The sequence below is a fragment of the Perca flavescens genome, chromosome 5, assembly GCF_004354835.1.
Source record: "Perca flavescens isolate YP-PL-M2 chromosome 5, PFLA_1.0, whole genome shotgun sequence".
Taxonomy (NCBI): Eukaryota; Metazoa; Chordata; class Actinopteri; order Perciformes; family Percidae; genus Perca; species Perca flavescens.
In genome coordinates, this window is record NC_041335.1 from 30666169 (window position 1) to 30680170 (window position 14002).

The window sequence follows — 14002 nt, forward strand, 5'->3', positions numbered from 1 at the left end:
TCTTCACGTACTGGTAACGCACCACGTCGTCTGCAATGGCATCTATAACAGAAAAATACAACTTTAGCCATTTTGATGGGTCTTTGTAGATGACAACTTTTGGTATTATGACAAATCAAGCAGGGACTGTTATTTTGAAAAGCTATCTTAAGACTTAATTGATTGTTTACAAATCCCCAAGAGCCTCTGCAGAGCAGGTTGTTATTTAGAATTATGCTTGTGTGTTATTCTTCTATGAACAATGTTTAAATCCAAATAGATTTCTTTTAAAATTACTGTTTAGCCTGTATATAAGACAGTGTGGTTCAATTTTACAAAAAAGGACATCATAAAGAAATGAAATGATTTAATATTCATATATAAATCAAGACATGACTACTAAACTTCAACACCTGCCTTCAACACTATGACACACACCCACCTATATAGTGTTTATTAAATTGTGAAATCACATTATTGCGTGACTTGGGTCAGGAGATGTTTACATGATGCGCCCAGCATCATGTAAACAAACCAAAACAAAAATACTTCTAATGCGTCCCCGAAACAAACCGAGCACCCAGGAGGAAAGCAAATGGGTGTATGTATGTATGTATGTATGTATGTATGTATGTATGTATGTATGCATGCATGCATGCATGCATGTATGTATGCATGCATGCATGCATGCATATGCATATGCATATATATATATATATATATATATATATATATATATATATATATATATATATATATATATATATATATATATATATAAATAAAATACGGGAGTAAAATGTAGGGTACATTGTAGTAACACTCAAATTAACTGTGCATTGTGGGTATTTTATAGTGATCTATATAGTGAGCGAAACTAACTGCGGAGAATCGACCACCACTACAAAATGGCAAGCACACTATATAGTGAACTATTTCCGTCATAGGGAACGGTTTCGAACACTGCTCACGTCTCAGTATTCTGTGCAACTTAGAGTAAGGCCCACATCGATAAAAATATTTTTTTTTTCCCTTTGTCAGAATCCTGAACTGGCCCTCCAAACATTGTCCTCCTCTTCTGAAGTGTACTAAATCTACTATACAGTTGCATAACGGCAAATCTCTCCCATGGAGCAGCTCAGAGGCTGACAGGAGAAGAAAACAGTCGAACTGAGCAGCTCCCAGTTGCAGCTACAGTCAGCTGTGTGAGCACGAAGCTGCAAAAGAGCAGGCATGACTAGCCGGCCTCTCCTGGATAGATAACGATTAAAGGGACTAAAGAAAGAAGAGGTGAATGTTTCTGTCCTCTGGGAATCTGCAGAGGTTGTTTTGTGTTTGAGACGTTCACTCGCCTGCTACTTGTGTTGTTTCAGGAGTCATGGCGGTTGATGTGAAGGAGGATGAAACAGTGCCTTTAGAGTAGTGGGCCTGGGGAAAAAAATAAATAAAGAGAGACAAAAATAATAAATTACATTTTATGTCTTTTTAACTCTGATGTTAGGACTGTCTTGAAAATAAATGGGTAGACATTGGTTTTTCTTTTCTCAAATATAAGCACAGATAGAAAAGAGAACGGCCGCAATCAATTGATCAACTGATACGGACTAAAAGGCAAGGCAAACTTAGTTACATAGCACATTTCAGACACAAAGTCAATTCAAAGTGCTTTACATAAGCATAAACATACAAGACAAATAAAACACAAAATAAGACTATTCATAAAAGAGAAAAAAGAAGAAAGAAAAAAAAAACGTGGATTTAAGAGTCGTAGATACATAAGAATGTAACATCTTAAAATGACCTCTGGAAAGTCAATTTAAAAAGAAGGGTTGGGGCAGATCTCACGTGTTCTGGAAGTTTATTCCAGATCCACGGTGCATAGAAACTGAAAGCTGCCGCTGCATGTTTGGTTCAGACCCTGGGGACGTGGAGCAAAACTGTCCCAGATGATCTTTGAGCTCCGGATGGCTCGTAACAGAGCAGCATGTCAGACAATCAATGTATTTTGGTCCCAAACCTTTCAGTGCTTTGTAGGTCAATAATAACATTTTGAAATCAATTCTTTGAGTCATAGGAAGGCAGTGCAAAGCTCTGAGAAAATGTTATTTGTATGTTTCACTATTATCTAACATTTTATGTACTAATCTATAGTTGATGAATGAATGAACTGATAAATCGATTATGAAAATATACATCACTTGCAACCTTTATTTGTACATTCATCCCGGTTGTCAATATTCCTCTGGAGATCAGGATCAGCTAAACGTGCCTAGCGGGTTCTCTGCTCAGAGGCACTTCAACAGGGCAGACACATTCTTGGCTGGTCCCCACATTTACGCCAAGTGGTGCATCAAGTGCAAACTACTTTAATGACAGCCTCAGCAGCTTCTGCATGATTAGGGGAACAGCTTCTGCAGCTTGGAGATTTATACAATTTCATAATTAATGGGCATTGGAGATGCTTTGACGTTCTTTGTGCTAAAATTATAGTAGAATAGCTGAAAAGTAACATACAGCATCCAAAAATACCACAATGCAGTGAGATTGGGGAATAGTTAGGAGAACTGCTAGAATAACAACTCGGGGAGATGAAAGCGGAGACGTGAAAATAGATTTCAAAAGCTCAAGTCTACTCTACGGTCCTGGGTTGGCATTCTTCTGCTCTAGTTCTTGTGACGGCGCATGAAAGCCCAGACTTTACCTTGTGTGCTCCGTTTGACCTATATTCCCTGTTCTCTCAAATGTTGTCAGAGCATCACCTCGACTGTGAACTGGAGACGGAGAGCAACCAAGGAAAAACTCTAGCATTAAAAAAAAAAAAAAAAAAAAAAAAAAGCAGCATCAAAAGAGAGGCCATTAAGAAAAGAGTCGTGAATGCAATTCAGATTGAGTTAGAGTTCAGCCGCCTCTGTTGTTCACGAGTCACGACACAGTCATGGTGGTAACATGGCCGCGGTTGACCTTTTTTGTTACACATCTGTGTGTGTTCGTTTCCCCTACAGTTATACCGGACTTATAATGTTAAGCATGTGGGAAGGTTAGAGTAAGTATTCAGAAGGTATTTTTAAATAAAGAACTTAAACCCACTGGATATTTAAAGAGGCCTTTGTTTATTCAATTTCTCTCGCTGGCTAATGTTTCCGACCTTGCCATGTTATTTTGTTTTTTTATATTTCCTTAAATGAAGTATACACTATAATTCATCTTCCTCATGGCACTGTAAACATGCTTTGTTCTGTGTCTGGATGCAGTTGTTTTTCTTGTTGCTTACATCACTATCAATGTATTACTGTGTGTTTGGCTCCCTCCTGTGTACAAAGTAAAAAGTACATGTCTTCACCAAATGAACGCCCTATTAAAATGCTGCAGCAGCACAACTGAAGAAATTATATATAATCGATTGGTGTGTGTGTGTGTGTGTGTGTGTGTGTGTGTGTGTGTGTGTGTGTGTGTGTGTGTGTGTGTGTGTGTGTATATATATATATATATATATACACACACACACACACACCAATCGATTAAAGCTACAAGCAGGCTAATGACAGTACACGAAGATGGATTTCTTGCCAGGAAGCTCCCGTTTTCTGCCAGACACGGACAAATTACACATTCATTTAAAAGCTAAGTATACAAGTTGATAAATAGCCACATTTAAGCGATGTTTAGCTGTCTGATTTGAACCATTACCTTGGGGTAAAGTTTTCTTCATCCACCATTACATTCTATATACAGTATATTAGATGTAGCTATAGGGGACTTCCGGTATGGCGCTGTGGGGGTGAGACACGCAGTACGGAGCTCCCAGTTAACTTTTGAAATTATACTGTTTTAACATCGCCCTGGGCTTCCATTTGTGTTTTTGAGGAATCATACATTTGCGAGATAACGTATACTACACTTTGTGTCACGGCTGGAATGAGTGGCAAACCGAAATCCTCGCAGCAAACACTGTCAACACGACAGGCTAGTCTTGCTAGCAAACTTTCATCTATGGCGGAGGACAGGGCTGGCGGCAAGATAGAAGATGTATCTGTTGAAGTTAAAAAGTTAAAACCCGGCTTATGTAAAACAATGTACTTGCTAGATCTAATCAAATAACTACACTGATTAGGATTGGTCTGACTCCAACTCAAGCTTCTAAAGAATTGATTAGGTCATGTCGGTTATTTAGCATGAAAGTATAGGCTGTAGACGACTCATTGTCCCCACAGGAAAGGTAACTGTTGTCTCTTTTTGGGGGAGCCATCCCCTCTTGAGCTAGACGTGATTAGAGCAAAGGAAATGCATATTACTGTAGAATCAACACTTCCATGATAAACAACTTTAGTCTGTGACTTGAAATTCAGAGGTGTGTCCTTATCCTGAGGAACAGGAATAAATGTGGGATCCTGAGACGATCTCAGGATTGTTCTTCTGTAACTCCGCAAGGAGAAGCATGAGATCAGTCCGCTGTCAGCTGCAGTCTAACAATTGTGTTTTGACTGTTGTTTTCATGTTGTTTTATTAAATCTTTGTGTTAACCTTTCATTTGGACCCAGCCTCTCCTTCTTCAGAGATTCTGAAACACGTAAAAACTCAACATATCCATGCCTCAACTTGTGTCTGAACTAGCTAAGCAGGGATCTGTTCTAACAAAGATATATCCACGTTGATTCAAGGGTCACTAAAACCACTCCAGACCGCTATGGAGGCTATACGAGATATCGTCAACTCGTTCCAAACCAGACTAGCATCAACGGAGGCTATAGCTGGTGAGAACTTTGAGCGCTTGAATACTGCTGAAGTAACGATAAACACGCTGAAAGTGGCAAATCAAGAATTGTTAGACCGGGTGGATGATCTCGAGAACAGATCACGCAGGGTCGAATCTGCGGTGTGAATATTCCGGAGGGCAGTGAGAACGGCAAAGATCCAGTCAAATTCATGGAAAAGCTACTTATGGACTGTCTGGGGTCGAGTGTCTTCGCTGAGCCACCTGAATTGGAGAGAGCACATAGATCCTTGGCTCCTAGATCAGCGCACGGGAAGCCTGTTAGAGCATTTGTGGTGTGCTTTCGAAGTTTTCAACAAAAAGAAGCAGCGCTGCGTTGGGCAAGGAGCCATGAGGTTAAGTTCCATGATGCGAGCCTTCGGTTCTATCCCGACCTGAGTGCTACCCTGGCGAAAAAACGCAGGGCTTTCAACGGAATTAAACAAGCGTTGTATGAGAAGGGAGTGAAATTCCGCTTGGTGTATCCAGCCCGCCTGAAGATGATCTTGGGGGAAGAGACGCTCACCTTTGATTCACCGGACGAAGCACAGGAATTCTACGACAAGCGCATTCGGTCCTCCCAGTGAAGGGAGGTGATGGACTTAATACAAGCTTGGTGGAATTGATCTAGTCTGCTTTATAACTAGGTACTCCGCTCTTAATTGATAAAAGCACATTCGCCTTATTTAGCTTGTAAAATGTACGGCACTTTCATACTAATGTACATTGACAAATGTTGGGACTCTTGTAGATAACATAGTGTTTAAAGGTTGTTCACCGGTAAGGCATCTTTAGCGAGCCTGCAGTTTATCCCAATTTGGGATCTAGACATAGGCAGTTCATGCGCTATGGGTTTCAATTTATTATGTATTTGTTGTGTGGGGTGTGGGGGGTTTCAGGTTAGGGGAAGATGCGTCACGTGTTTTCACTGTGAGTCAGTTTTGTAAAGTATTTGTGGTCTACCAGTCTTGAGTTTTTTTTGTTATGAATAAGGGTAGGCTTAATCAAGACTTGGGTGAAGCTGTCAGGTTTATAAGCTGGAATGTCAAGGGGATGAATGGTCCTGTGAAACGAACAAGAATATTTGCACATTTGAAATTTTTAAAATGTGAAATTGCTTTTTTGCAAGAAACTCATTTATTAGTGAAAGATCAGTTCAGATTAAAGAAAACATGGGTGGGTAAATTATTTCATTCTGGATTTACTCATAGGTCTAGGGGGGTGGCTATCCTGATACATAAGAAAGTGCCATTTAACCCAACTAAGGCAATAGAGGATTCACAAGGTCGATATGTCATTGTATTAGGATGTTTATATTTTAAGCCTGTCATACTGGTGAACGTATATGCTCCTAATTGGGACGATGAGGGATTTATTGAAAGAGTTAGCATCCATTCCAAGTCTCAATTCCCATTCTCTAATTTTTGGGGGAGATCTAAATTGTACAATTACTCCGTCTCTGGATCGTTCTAATCCAAAATCTAACGCTCCCTCCAAAATAGCAAAGAGATTGTCATTGTTCATGGATCAGGTAGGCTGTATCGACCCATGGCGTTTCTGTTTCCCATTGAGCAAAACGTATGCTTATTTCTCCCACGTACACCATACGTATAGTAGAATTGATTATTTCTTCATTGATAGAGCACTGCGGTCTTTGGTTAAAAAAATTGAATACTCATCTATAGTTGAATCTGATCATGCCCCGGTACTTTTAGACCTTTCTTTATTACGCAAAAGTGCGGAGTATACTTCATGGAGATTGGATACTTCTTTATTGAAAGAGAAGGGATTTTGTCAAATGATCTCATCAGCCATTGATGAGTTTCTTGATTTTAATAGAAGTGATGGTGTATCTCCAACTATCTTATGGGAGACACTCAAGGTTGTTATTAGGGGGAATATTATTTCATATAAATCCATGCTAAATAAAAGCAGAAGTTTAGAGCAGGAAAGATTGATCAAAGCTTTACAGGTGATAGATAGCCAATATTCAGCTTCCCCATGCCCGGAACTTTATAAAGAAAAAGTAGAACAGATCAGGCTAAGTATGAGTTGTTTGCGTCAGAAAAAACTGCAAGGATGTTGTTGATGTGGGGAAAAGTCGGGTCGTCTATTAGACCACCAGTTAAAAAGTAGAGCGTCTGAGCAACATATCTCGTGTATTATGAGAGAAAATAGGGAACTTACGGTTGATCCTGTAGAAATTAATGATACATTTCAGGCATTTTATTCTAATTTGTATTCATCTGAAACTCCTAAAGACAATACAGTTATGGATAATTTTTTCAGAAATTTAAATATGCCCACGATTAGTGCAATCAGTAGAGCAGAATTAGAGCTCCCTGTTTCGCACACTGAAATTGCGGATGCAATTAGGACCATGCAAAATGGGAAGGCACACGGCCCGGATAGGTACCCAATTGAATTCTTTAAGAAATTTGCAGGGCAATTGATTCCACTTTTACTTGATATGTTTAATGACTCGAAAGCTAAAGGTACTTTGCCCAGGACTTTGACTGAAGCTTCCATAACTTTACGGTTAAAACCAGGGAAAGACGGAAAGGAATGTGGGTCATATCGCCCTATTTTCCTCCTTAATTGTGATATCAAAATATTGGCGAAAACACTTGCACGCCGTTTGGAAAAAGTTATGCCAGAGGTGATCTCCCCGGACCAAACGGGTTTTATGACGGGACGGCACTCTTTTTCGAATGTGCGCCGCCTTCTAAACGTCTTATACTCACCAGCGTCCAGTGTGGTGGCAGAAGTGGTCATTTCATTGGATGCTGAAAAGGCATTTGATAGGGTAGAGTGGAGTTATTTGTTTGAGTAGATTTGGTTTTGGCCCTAATTTTAGATCTTGGATTGAGCTTTTATACTTTAGTCCAAAGGCTTTGGTAGTTACCAATGGGTATCATTCCATATTCTTTTCCATGACGAGGGGTACGCGTCAGGGATCACCAATAAGTCCACTTCGGTTTGCTTTAGTTATTGAACCTCTCTCTATTGTGTTCAAGTCAAAGCCCGAAATATGTGGAATTCATAGATGGGGATTGACCCATAAGTTATCTCTGTATGCGGATGATTTATTGTTGTACCTATCAGACCCTATACATTGTATTCCCCATGTTTTGAATATATTGCAAACATTCAGTGTTTTCTCTGGTTATAAACTTAAACTAAAAGAGAGTGTTTTCCTATAAATGCCTTGGCCCGGTCTCTTAAGGACTCAGATTTACCTTTTTGTATGTCCAGAGATGAGTTTAAGTATTTAGGTATTAATCTGACTCCAACCTTTCCTGAGCTATACCATAAAAACTTTACTCCATTAGTAGACAAATTAAAATCCGATTTTCAGAGGTGGAATGCCATTAATTTGTCATTGGTTGGTAGGATTAACTGTATTAAAAAGGAATGTTCTCCCTAGATTCCTTTATCTTTTTCAGTGCCTTCCAATTTATCTCCCTAAATTATTCTTTCAATCTCTTGATAGGTGTATAACATCATTTATTTGGGCAGGTAAAGCTCATAGGCTTCAAAAGAGACTCCTTCAAAGACATCGTTCCAATGGAGGCTTGGGGCTGCCAAATTTACAGTTCTACTATTGGGCAGCTAACTGCCAGAAAATACTTTATTGGTGTCAGTCACCAAATATGGACTGGTGTGAATCTGAGAATAACTCGTGTCTGTCAACATCACTCTTAGCTTTAGTAACTTCTAAAATCCCTTTGGCGATTTCAACACATACCTTAAATCCAACGGTCAGCAATACATTACGTATTTGGCTACAATTTAGAAAACATTTGGGTCTTCCTGATTTTTCCATTCAAGCCCCAATTTGCCATAATCATTTATTTTTACCAGCTAGAATAGATGCAACCTTTTTTATTTTTTTTTATTAATTAATTAATTTTATTCGTAGTAATACGACGGCTTTTCCAAATGTACCAGAGCCATCCGGTTTGGATGATATCTTGGAAGTGTCTTCTAAATTAAAGGGACTTATTTCCAGAATTTATAATATCATCACTTCCCATAGCGACAATACTCTGGATAAGATTAAAGCAAAGTGGGATGATGAACTAGGAGAGACGATATTGGATAGTACATGGGAGGAAGCTGTGCGTAGGGTAAATGGGACAACATCCTGTGCTCGTTTGAGCTTAATCCAGTTTAAAGTTTTACATAGGACACATTTTTCTAGAGCTAAACTGGCAAAAATATTTTTAGGCATGAATGAAAATTGTAGCAGGTGTAATAGTGCTCCAGCAACCTTGACCCACATGTTCTGGTCATGCCCACGTTTGGATCAATTCTGGTCAGGGGTCTACAAAACGTTATCTGAAGTTATAGAAATAGAATGTGAGCCTAATGTATATACTTCAATCTTTGGAACAGTGCAGAGTGACCATGTAGGGCTTGCTAGATATAAGGATGTATTAGCCTTCTCAACTTTGATTGCCAGGCGGCAAATTCTTTTACATTGGAAATCCCCATATCCACCAAAAGTATCTGTATGGCTGACTGATCTTATGATGTATCTGAAATTGGAGAAGATAAAGTATGCACTTAGGGGGTCTGACGACCTTTTTTATGGTATCTGGAACCCATTAATAATGTATTTTGAAAAACTTAAGTCTCTTCCGTAGATTTCCTAATGACATGTAAAGCACTTTGACAGTTTGATGGTAGAGGCCTAATGAAGTCTGCATTATTGTCTTACGTACTATTGGGATGTCTTTTTTTTTTTTTTTTTTTTTTTTTTTAATATCACTGGATTTTGTGTAAATATACAGGTGACTCACTATTATCTTTTGTTTGATTGGTGACATACTGAGACGCACAGAGGTTCTGATGAGGGTGGGTTTGGGGGAGGGAGACCATAGGGGTTTTTGTTTTGAAATGAAAAAGTAAAACGAATATATTTCATGTGAGACTGTAACTTCATTGTTCTGTACGAATAAAAAGAGTTTAAAAAAAAAAAAAGATGTAGCTATAGGTTAGATGTGCATATAAAACTTCCATTCTGCTGTTTTTTTTTTTTTTTTTTTATTTATTTTGTAAATACAATTCATTCATGTCATTTTCTATTGCATTTGAGAGTCACACCCGCTTGAGTCTGTTATGCAACTACTTGCATTGTTTGTAAATTGAAATAATTTTTGCCCTATCGGGACAATATTTATACCTACATCTATGTCTGAATAATATTCCGATGTTTATTTGACATCACATGTCCTCTGATCATGTGATGTGATGAAAAGAGATAAGGGTCACGGGCCCAAATTTTGGGACGAAACGCTGTGTGCCTGATTCTGCACTATTAAATAATTTTTCAGAGCATCAAAGTTGTGCAGACTTTAACTTATTTGTGCATATAAAACTTCCATTATCAGGAGGATTTTTAGATATTAAAGACTTGTTTCTCTATGGTCTCTAAAGTGAGGGAATAATACAGAACAGAATAAAGCGTGAGATCGGAAAGATATGAAACTACTTCACTTTTCAATTTCATTTCATGCTTACAGCGTTAAATTTGTCTGTCTTCTTGGCCTCTGGTTCCTTCATTGTGGCAGCCAGGATCTGATCCCCCTTGTAGTCTTTGTAGAGCTCAGCTAAGGTCTCCCTGGTCTCGAGATTGGTGGTTTTCAGGTGGTACGCCGGGTCCAGCTTGGCCTTTTCTTCATCTGAACCGAGCCAGGGTAAGGAGAGTAAGTGGAAGGAAATTATTTAACCAAAGCACTTTCATATTCCATGAATAACTCCAAAGTTACCCCTGATTCTGGATTAAAAGTAAATGCCTCACAATTCCCCATAACAAACTAATAGTTAATTAAAAGGTCCAATGTGTAGGAATTTCTCCCATCTAGAGTTGAGATCATATATCGCAATTAACTCTCTCTCACCACGCAGTTCAAACTACGTATTACATCTACGGTAGCCTTCACGCGTCAAAAAGCCGGTCTCTTGCTCTTTTCAATATCCTTTTTCTTTTTCTGGGCGAAGAAGAATTCAATTCAATTTGAAAGAAGACTCCTGTTCCTAAAAATTTGGATTTTGAATACGTGTTGTCCTCAATGTTTCCTTCTTCAAACTTGCCGGGGCCGGGAAGCTACGATACCCATTAGCAGTATTAGCAGCACCTGTGAGTTTATCATGTGACAGCAAAAACACGAAAGGCGGAACAGTATGTCAACGTATTTCAAGATGGGTGTATGAATATGGAGCGTCTACCCCCAGTTCATGCGAATGCAAATGTAAAATTTCAAGCCAAAAGGAATACTTGGAATTGATGGTGGAAAAATATTCATGAAAAAGGACAAGTTTGTGAACGGGCAACACTGATTTGGATAATGAAAAACTAAACACGTTACACACTGGACCTTTAACAAAAAACTGTTTGATTACCCACCAGGATCCAAAACCTTCAGGTTGTTTTTTACGTGGAAGAAGTCAGAAACATTGAATTTATCCAGGTTTGTGGGGTCCTACAAAGACAAAACCAAAAAATTATGAAACCAGATTTTTTTCCTAAAATAATGTGCTTTCAACTTCGCAAACCAAAACAAAGCAAAAACCCACCTGAAGTACTATGATGTCCTTTCTGGTGAATTCTTCGTCTGTCAGCAGATCTTTAAAACTTTTGGTCTTAATGTTGAGTTGCTCAACAGCCTGAGTAGAAACAGAAATATTTAAGAAAACAAAAGCCTCTCTTGGCACACACTTAAGGTCACCAATGTAATGAAAAGGGAAAATAAAAGTTTATTTTATGTTAATTTTATTTACTCTTCATTGTCACTCCAACCGCTTGACACAGACATTAATTTCTGCTTGTTTTCTATTAAGGGGTTTTCAAAATCTGAGACTATGGACCTCCCCTCAGACAAAGGTTTAAAAAGCCGCCCCCCCCTCCCTGTGTTATCCTCAATTTGCAAGCAGAAACATTTGTTATACACAACAAATTCAGTGTGATGTAAGGCAGCATCTTGTGAGCCCATGTGGGCTGAGCATCTGCACTGTATCACACAGAAATCAAAATCAATAACATTTGTGTGTGTGTAATTTTAGCCATATAATCGGTTTTACAAAATTATTTGTGAGAGGACCAATGCAGGGAAAGTGTGCGAGTTCACCAACCTCATAAGAGAACACATTGCCGGTGACCTTGATGGCAACGAAGTGAGAATTATTTGTGAAGACGTTGTACAGAACAGGGCAGTGATACTTTCCTAGAAGAAAATGAAAAGAGAATCAGAAACAAGCAAGAGAGCCAGAGTCGCTTTGAATCTGCTACGGGCTGAAAACTCATCTCCTCCAGAAGTCAAGAAATACCTCATAGAATGTGCTCCCTGACAAAATGATATCACCTCTCCCACATCTCCCTCCTCTACTTGCTTTAATTTGCTCATATCTACCCAAAAGAAATTGCCCTTTAACACTCTGAGTCTAATTTTCTTTTTCGAGCCGCTCTTACACACAGCAGGGCAGTAAGATAAGAGTGGCTTTGACCTTTTTAATCCAAAACTACTGGCTGATTTTGGTGATTAGAATCAGGATTATTAAGCTCTAATGACAACATCAACGTATTATCCCCCTAGTTTCTACGTGAATCCCAAAAGTTTAAGTACATTTAACAAATGCATATTTACCATCGTTGTTCTTGGCAAAGTTGAGTTTGATGAGGGACTTTGCTTCCAGTTTCTGTAGGAAAGACGAAGGCAAAAAAATAAACTGAAAAACGGAAGCATAAAAACATAATGGTAAAAAGTTCCTCTTAACCTTCCATTAAACTCTCACAGAGGTCATCTTTGTGGACTTGAGTGAAGTTTTTCAAGCTCTGACATTTTTCAGTTTTTATATTCAGCTATTCAATAGGAAGACAAGTTCTTCACCTGAACAACTCATAACCAGTCTTGTATTAAAGTACTTGAATACAAGTACAAGTGTCTTACCAGAAAATGACTTTGCTAGGAGTTAAAGTCACCTTTTAGAATATTACTTGAGTACGTCTTAAAGTATCTGATATTTACTGTACTTAAGTATCAAAAGAAATGTTTCTGATATTAAATGTACTGAAGTATTAGAAGTGTAAGCTAAAAAAACGTTGAGGTGTTCATCGTCTGTTACGTTGGCTCCAGAGCCTGCAGCAGGTGCTTCCATGACGCTATCAGTTATTATGCTTCCTCCTCTTCTTCTTTAGTTTTGGCCTATTTTTTTTTTTTTTTGCCACAACAGACAGGCATTACATCACCAACTGGAATGGAGCGTGCATTAACTTGCAATTTAGGAGCAATGATTCACCAAACCTGCTTTTTTCCAGTGTAACAAATTTCTTCTGATTTTATTTTGTGGTAACAAGTAACCAAGATGCTTAGGGGAAATGTAGTGGAGTAAAAGTAAAACTTTCCAGAAAGAATACTTGTGTTAATAGTACATTTTGAAATACAAATTTTTAGAAAATTGTTGATGATTATCTTTCAGTTCAAATGACTGAAGAATTTTTTCAGCACTACTCTGAAGCAACATTCAGGGGGAGAGAGGCTGACTGGGATACTGTATAGGGTTGGGTATAATCACTGAAATTTGTATGTATTGTATGTTTAGATATAGGATTATATTTCCTATTTATTGCATTTTGAACTTGTATTAAATGTTCTAGTAGTAGTAGTTTGTGCCTACCTGCCAAAGAATTGCAGATAAAAAATAGCAAGTAACTAAACTGGTAAGATGCATTTCTTATCTTTGTATGAGATTTTGTTGTACATGGTACCTAACATATAAAAGTACTAAACTAAAACTAAAATATGCAGGTTAATATTTAAACCACCAAGAGGCTGCCTTAACAGGATAGCAGTAGATAAAAGGGGAGCAGCTGTCTGTCAACTAAACTAAACTAAACTAAACATGCTGTATTATGTTTTTTTGCTCACCTCTCCAGAGATCGGATTAGTACCAAACTTCTTGATCCATGGGACAATGCTCCTGAAACACAAGGTAGAAAATAGGGCTGTGCAATTAATCCGAATTTAATTGTGATTATGATTTTGGCTCCCAATGATCTCAAAATTATTTTAAATCATTTAGCTCATTACGTTTTGCAAGTAAACTGAAAAAACAAAGTTTAAATAGGAAAAGTATTAAGGCAAATTTCACAGTCGTATGAGTTTTTTTTTTTTTACTGTTGATTTATTTAACTTTTTACAGTTTTTTAAGTTCAATAATTGCAACATCTTTCCAGAAGTCAACAAGTAATCGTGTTAAATTATCATTATT

At 38.1% G+C, this 14002-nt stretch overlaps 1 protein-coding gene across 1 annotated transcript in view; it reads right to left on the minus strand.

Moving 5' to 3' along the window:
* ppil2 (peptidylprolyl isomerase (cyclophilin)-like 2) overlaps positions 1-14002 on the minus strand; it is a 37557-nt gene that overhangs the window by 20199 nt on the left and 3356 nt on the right. The window contains exons 5-12 of the mRNA XM_028578053.1: positions 13660-13711; positions 12379-12430; positions 11867-11958; positions 11312-11401; positions 11142-11217; positions 10256-10416; positions 1332-1407; positions 1-42 (exon numbers count right to left, since the gene is read on the minus strand). The exon at positions 1-42 is cut by the window's left edge and continues 65 nt beyond it. Of these exons, the coding sequence (XP_028433854.1) occupies positions 1-42; positions 1332-1407; positions 10256-10416; positions 11142-11217; positions 11312-11401; positions 11867-11958; positions 12379-12430; positions 13660-13711 (641 nt within the window). The remainder of the gene's footprint in view (positions 43-1331; positions 1408-10255; positions 10417-11141; positions 11218-11311; positions 11402-11866; positions 11959-12378; positions 12431-13659; positions 13712-14002) is intronic.